Source organism: Montipora foliosa, chromosome 12, assembly GCF_036669935.1.
Source record: "Montipora foliosa isolate CH-2021 chromosome 12, ASM3666993v2, whole genome shotgun sequence".
In the NCBI taxonomy this organism is placed as follows: domain Eukaryota; kingdom Metazoa; phylum Cnidaria; class Anthozoa; order Scleractinia; family Acroporidae; genus Montipora; species Montipora foliosa.
The window spans coordinates 444,572-452,071 of record NC_090880.1 but is presented as its reverse complement, the minus strand read 5'-3'; the positions used below and the strand labels follow the sequence as shown (position 1 = coordinate 452,071).

General features: G+C 37.7%; 1 protein-coding gene across 1 annotated transcript in view; it reads left to right on the top strand.

The window, feature by feature from the left end:
* The window catches only part of LOC137978606 (adhesion G protein-coupled receptor E1-like), a 193,562-nt gene that overhangs the window by 106,443 nt on the left and 79,619 nt on the right, over window positions 1-7,500 (top strand). The window contains exons 4-8 of the mRNA XM_068825601.1: window positions 3,385-3,499; window positions 4,537-4,656; window positions 5,767-5,886; window positions 6,049-6,168; window positions 6,298-6,417. Of these exons, the coding sequence (XP_068681702.1) occupies window positions 3,385-3,499; window positions 4,537-4,656; window positions 5,767-5,886; window positions 6,049-6,168; window positions 6,298-6,417 (595 nt within the window). The remainder of the gene's footprint in view (window positions 1-3,384; window positions 3,500-4,536; window positions 4,657-5,766; window positions 5,887-6,048; window positions 6,169-6,297; window positions 6,418-7,500) is intronic.

Here is a 7,500-nt window from a genome sequence, read left to right as displayed (position 1 = left end):
CGGTATCTTGCCATCATTTGACACAGATGCTTCACTGTTTAGCGAGTAAACATGCCGCGGTAACTTAATCACGGCGCCCGCTGAATTCTGGCCATGTCACTTTCGATTTTGCAGTTTTCTTGAACGTAGCAAAAATCTCCCAAAATGTTTGTCGCTGATCGTAACTTTTTATATTCTATATTCACGTTTCAAAATTAATGTTGTTTTCATGTCATAAATATTTTATTCTCGATCGACCGTCCCGGAAACTTCCTTCTGCTCTTTCTAAAAACTGTGTATCAATAGTTATTTGCTGTTTCATCAATATTTGTTTTGTTTAAAGCAAGCTAACAGAATCTGTACCTTGCTGAGTTCGCATTTGTTAGCGTTAATAGTATTTTCGGTCAGATGCTTCTGTTTTTATGAGGGGTTTATTGTTTTGGTCTCCCATCCTAACACTAACCCCGCCCGGCAGGGATTAACTTCAGTGAATTTTAGTATTACAAAGCCGTCAGATGCTCAGAGGGCACACTTGTGGTGAAAAGAAGGCCTGAGGGAACTTGAAAATTATCAACATGTCAGCCCCGAAGCCAATGTTTCTCGCTTCTCTTTTATTTGTTATTCTTCAGAGACTGGAATGCTGTATTTCAATACCACACAATTCAGTGCCTTCTGATTTTCTGTAGCACGTACCACAGGCAACCCAGTGTATGCCTCACGGAAGCATCTCGTTTTAAGAGCTACATGATCAATATGGTGTTTCCAGGTTAGATTTTGGTCAAGATTCCAAGATATTTCACAAACTCTTTACGCTCCAGAGAGACATAGTTATTTTTATCATTATCAAATATCATGATATTTGGTTAAAAAGTGAGTTTTCTCTGAGCGGGGCAAAATATGACGAATTTTTTTTTTTTAATATTCAAGGTAAGTTTTTTTGCCGTGAGCCAGTCACACAATTTGCGGACTTCTAGGTTTACAATGTCCTCTAGTGACTTGAGATTGTTATCCGCATATAGGATATTTGTGTCGTCAGTAAATAAAAAAAAATTGAAGCTTTTCAAAACATTCTTGGATATCGTTGACATAGATAAGAAAAAGCAGTGGACCCAAGAGGGAACCTTGTGGAACACCAAAAGTGATAATTTCTTCCGGAGAGATAAAAGAACCAATTTGAGTTGTCTGTGTTCGACCTTCTAAATAAGATGAAAACTATTTATTTATAATACCACGAAAGCCATAATGATATAACTTATCCAGAAGAATTTTGTGATCAACAGTATCGAAAGCTTTTTCAGGTCAATAAAAACACCACAAGAAAATAAATGGTTATCCATGTTAGTCTGTATGGTGTTAACGATATCCAAAATTGCATGCTGAGTTGAATGTGCTTTGCAAAAACCATTCTGAGAAGGGGAAAATAGATTATTTTTTTCAATGAAAGATTCCATTCTATTACATATGAATTTCTCAAAGATTCGATTGAAATTTGATAACAAAGAAATTGGCCTGTAAATGTTAGCGTCAGTATTATCATCTGCTTTAAAGATAGCAATGATCTTAGCCATTTTCAACTTCTTAGGATAGACTCCTGTCGATATGGATAAATTTATTATTTGTGCAAGAGTACTGTTTATAACATTCGCCGAAGACTTAAGAATTTTAGTGGGGCAAGAATATAAACCATGGGACTTGCCATAAGGTATGCGAGAGATTTCTTGCTTTACCTCGTCGGGGATGACTAACTCAAAAGGAAATGAGGTGACAGGGGTGTTAGATACATTCAAGAAATCCAGATAACTATGCTGAGCTGGAGGTAGCTTATTTGCCAAATTTAATTTGGGCCTACTAAAGAAAAATGTTCGTTAATGATGGTAGCAATTCTTCTAGGTTCGCTTGATATTGAATATTTGTCATTAGGGTCTTTCAGGAACTGGATAGGTTTAGTGTTCTTCGAATTACGTGTTATTTAGGTTATCATTGAAGAATTTAGTATAATATTTCTGCTTACTTAAACGTATTAAAGAGCAAAGTTTGTTTCTATAGACTTTATATTTAATCATATCACCAGATGCATATAATTTATTTTCTATTCTAACGGAACTTGGCAGACCTTTAGTTATCCAAGGTTTAGATAATAGTTTTGCTTTACGTTTTGAAATTGTTTTCATTGGGGCATGCTTGTTTAACAATTTATTAAATTTGTTATAAAAAGAGGAGAAAACACTGTTCACATCACGTGAGTCATTTACGAAGAGTGCATTCCAGTTCACTTTAGAAAGATCATCATTAAAGCTGTCACTTGAAAAGTTTGAAAAGTCTCTCATCTTAAAGATTTTTGCTTTGGCTTTATCCTGTGCAGATTTTAAAATACAAAATTGCGAAAAATGATCACTTATATCAGAAACCTCGGTTTATTGTAAAAAAAAAAAAAAAAACCGAAGGAAATTAATGAAATGTTAAAAGGCCAAGGCGTTATTGAGCGTCAATAGGGAGCTTAAGCAACGACGACTAAGACGGCAACGAGAAGGGGCCATATATACGAATTTTCTTACAGATGGCATCATGCTTTAAGGCTTTTCTCCATACGTCATAGCCGCCAAAAGATCTTATATTAGGGACGACAACAGCGATGGCAAGGAGAACGTCATCTCAAAATATATTTTCGCGTTATTGTCATCTGACTATTCTTCGTGACTATTTTACTGGTCAGAAAAGCGCTTAATTTAGAGGAGAAAAGGAAATTTATCCCGAAGTGCTAACGATCTTCGTAAAACCTCAAATTTGGCTATTTCACGCACTTGTTTTGCAGACGACAGCAGAGCTATTGTTTTTCAGTGCCCACTAAATATGCAAATTCGTGACGTTCTCGTTGCCGTCGCCGTTTTCCTTCAAGCTCCCTAATATCACTTTATTAGTATAAATACACAGGTGATTATACAAAATCTCGCGCTCTCATTGGCTCCCTATCTCGGATTATCAGCCGATAATTACCTCGACGGACAAAATGGCTGCCAGTAGTCGTTTTGCCACTGTAAGTGAAGATGATTTCGTGTTGAAATGTTTTTTTTTTTCGCTTTTTTTAAATAATCACCTGTATATTTATACTAAAACAATTATTCGCCTCAGGCTCAGTGAATATCGGTGAACATTCACCGATAATCACTTCTCCTTCGGCGAATAATTGTTAATTACCTTGACCACCTTTTTAATAATCACTTGTCAAATTAGTTCTTGAATTGGAAGATGAAGGTTTCGCTGCGTTAAATGGGACTTATCAAGTCATTGCATAGCTTTGCCGCTGACTGAGGTTTAAGACAAACTAATAGCAATCGAGATTTAGCCTTACATCCCACGCAAGTCTATTATAATTATATCAAATAAATCTCTTTCAATTCTTTGTAGTCACCATGTAGCGGTTTGCCTTGTAAGAACGATGGAACGTGTCTGGCACTGTACGAAGAGAACAGCTACAAGTGTATCTGCAACGCCGGATTCACCGGACGAGACTGCAAAAACGGTAAGATCCCATCTAACAAGTTGAGGTTTACGAAATGTTCTGTTAGTTCGTTTTACCCAAGTAGCTCCGCGATTAATTTGACGGATGCTAAAGAATCGAACGTGCCATTTTTGAGTTAAATAGCCTGATATTATCGTTATAAAAACAACTTGCATATGAAATATCAACCCACATATGCAAATTAGTTAAGTTCGAACACGATCAATCCACAAAGACAGAAAATCTCACAAAAACCTTTTCCAGCCAAGAATTTTATTGAAACAAACAACATATTTACTATTAGAGGGAAGAAGAAACTTTAATTCCTATTTCGTTGCGTGCGTTTAAACAAGCATCACACGCCGTGTCAAAAACCACCAGATGTATATATCTAAACGAATTGCAGACGAAATCATCCTAAACGAGTTATTCGTCTCTAGTATAAATTGACCCAAACGTTAAGATCCCATCTAAAAAATTGAGCCTTACGAAATGTTCTCTTAATTGGTTTCAGCCACGTGGCTCCGAGAGTAACTTAACTGATGCCAAAGAATCGAACGGCGTGACATTTTAAAGTTTAATAGCCTGATATCTAGCCTGTAAATGTGCTTGAATCGTTCACTTTATCTTGTCCAAAACATACACATTTGGGACGACCTGGTCCAAAAGAAAGGGATGTTAGTTGAAAATGTCTCTATCAGGCGAATTTAATCTACATCAACTTGCAGACAATTTAGAAATACGATCGATATAGGATTTTTCAAAGCAATTAAGTTAATGAGTGATCTCAATTGTTGGGTTGCTTGTGTATAAGTATTAATTCGCAAATAAAAGTTCCCGAATATTACTGACAAGAAGCATGGCATGCTTTTTATGTTAATAGATAATTTAATCTAATTCCATCTTCATTATGAGGGCTGACAGAAATCTAATTAACAGCGAGATTGGTAGTAGATAGTTTTTATTGCAAGATCAAGACAGGAACTATGAAAGACGTACTCTCACTGAAAGAGCTCGAAAACTAACTATTGATTTTTCCGATGTTTAAATTGTTCCAGACATTAACGAGTGTTCGTCTGAAAACGAGTGTCACGTGAATGCCACATGTACGAATACCATAGGATCTTACAATTGCACTTGCAAAAAAGGACATGGAGGAGACGGAAGAAACTGCTTAGGTAATATCACAAAGATGTAACGAAGGTATTATCGCGACTGATGCTCACAGTTTTGTTTTGCACGCCTTGTGTGCCCATTAGTCACGTGATGTTTCGGCACCCGTCGACCTTGTGGTCGTCACCATGTTGTATTGCTTGGAACAAGAGGTTACGGGTAGTCTACACTTTGCTTGAAGGAATTTTAGCCGATTCCTTTAAAATTTACAGTATTTCATTCATTCCTTTTTTTTGCTACAATTCCTTGGTCAATGTCCAGTTCAATTCCAAAGTCCAAAGTCCAAATTCCGTGACTCAACCATATGGTTAGAATGGTTGTTCACATTTAAAACTGTTGTTAACGGCGTTGACTCCAATCAAAACCAGTAAACAGATGTTTTACAAGTTTTTACGATGGTATTTAAAAATACTCCACAATAGTCAGAAGCCTCGAAACCTGGACAAATGTGAATTATAATGACAAGCCGTTATGCGGATGATGCGTCTCTAGTATCAATTGACCCAAACGTTAAGATCCCATCTAAAAATTTGAGCCTTACTAAATGTTCTGTTAGTTGGTTTCAGCCACATGACTCCGAGAGTAATTCGACGGATGCCAAAGAATCGAACGGCGTGCCATTTTAAAGTTGAATAGCCTGATATCTAGTCTCTAATCGTATTTGAATCGTTCACTTAATCTTGTCCTACACATACACATTTGGGCAACCTGGTCCAAAACAAAGGGATGTTAGTTGAAAACGTTTTTATCAGGCGAATTTAATCTACAGCAATTTGCAGAGAATTGAGAGCTTTTTTCAGAAATACGATCGATATAGGATTTTTCAAAGCAATTAAGTTAATTAGTGATCTCAATTGTTAGGATTGCTTTTGTATAATTATTAATTCGCAAATAAAAGTTCCCGAATATTACCGACAAGAAGCATGACATGCTTTTCATGTTAATAGATAATTAAACCTTATTCCATCTCCATCATGAGTGCCGACAGAAATATAACAGCGAGATCGGTAGATAGTTTCTATTGCAAAATCGAGACAGGAACTATGAAAGACGCACTCTCACTGAAAGAGCTCGAAAACTAACTATTGATTTTTCCGATGTTTAACTTGTTCCAGATATTAACGAGTGTTCGTCTGAAAACGAGTGTCACGTGAATGCCACATGTACGAATACCATAGGATCTTACAATTGCACTTGCAAAGCAGGATATGGAGGAGACGGAAGAAACTGTTCAGGTAAAGTCAAAAAGGTGTAACGAAGGTTTTATCGCGACTGATGGTTACAGTTTTGTTTTGCACGCCTTGCGTGCCCGTTAGTCAAGTGATGTTTTCGCAAAAACCGACCTTGTTGTCGTGCTTTGTCTTCGAGTGTCCTTTCTTATATTCATTTGGTTCCAGACATTGACGAATGTTCATCTGAAAACAACTGTCACGTGAATGCCAACTGTACAAATACCTTAGGATCTTACAATTGCACTTGCAAGAAAGGATACGAAGGATACGGAAGAAATTGCTCAGGTAAAGTCCTGTCTAATTATGTAGGGTAGAATCGCGACTAACCCGTTAGTCGGGTGAAGTTTTCGCGCACACCGACCTTGTTGTCGTGCTTTGTTTGAAAATCCATTTGTTATGTTCATTTGGTTCCAGACATTGACGAGTGTTCATCTGAAAACAACTGTCACGTGAATGCCAACTGTACAAATACCTTAGGATCTTACAATTGCACTTGCAAAAAAGGATATGGAGGAGACGGAAGAAACTGCTCAGGTAAAGTCCGGTCTAATGATTGAGGGTACAATCGCGACGTGTTTTGACTTGTTTTGGCACACCTCGACCTTGCGGTCGTTGCCTGTTGTATCGCTTGGAACAAGAGGCTACGGGTAGTCTACACTTTGTTCGAAGCAATTTTATAGTCGATTTTTTTTTTTATTTCACAGTATTTCAGTGATCTTTTTTGCTTCAGTAGCTTGGTTAATGTCCAGTTAAATTCCACATTTAAAACTGTTGTTAACGGCGTTGACTCCGATCAAAACCAGTAAACAGATATTTGCTTTACAAGTTTCCACGATGGTATTTAAAAATACTCCACATCAATCAGCAGCCTCGGTACCTGGACACCAAAATTTCGAGTTGAACCTGGACAAATGTGAATTATAATGACAAGCCATTCGTTCCACATCGAAAGGTCCACACTTATTTTATACTTAACAATTTAGGATTTAACAACCATCGTGGGGATCAACGATGCCACTCAAATAATCGGCCTACTCATTCTCTTCCCTCGGGATCCATTGGGTCGGAAAAGTCTGAAAAGATACTCCCGATACGAGGAACTCATGACACGTTCATAATCATTCCAGATTACAGAAAAAAATTTGATCTCGTTACAGCAAGAAACGTGAGCACCATAACCCGACAGACTAGCGTCAAAGGTCGAAATCGCTTTACACGACAGGTGTATTGATCGGGTTACCGTTAAATGCATCTACATGCCCTACCCAGGATTTCAATTCTTGTAAAACGCCTCCGGGATTAGAAAGCGCGTCATTCCACGAACGCCTTAGTTGAAGGAAAAAGTACATTTGTCTTGTGAACAAGCGGGCAATTGGGCCAAAGCAACAGTGAGGGAAATGACAAACCCAGAAACTGACTAGCTACGTCTCGAACTCGAAGGTTAGGAAAATCATTTTTAGCTTGGTCAAAACAGACTTCAACTTCCCAATCTTTTTCTCTCGCCAATCTGAAGGGGTTCCCAACAGGACTTATTTTCGTTGTTCTTCCAACCAGAATTCTGAAGGTGAGACCTGACCAATGAAGAAGCAGATCTCGCATCGGTAAGAGATCTGCGAG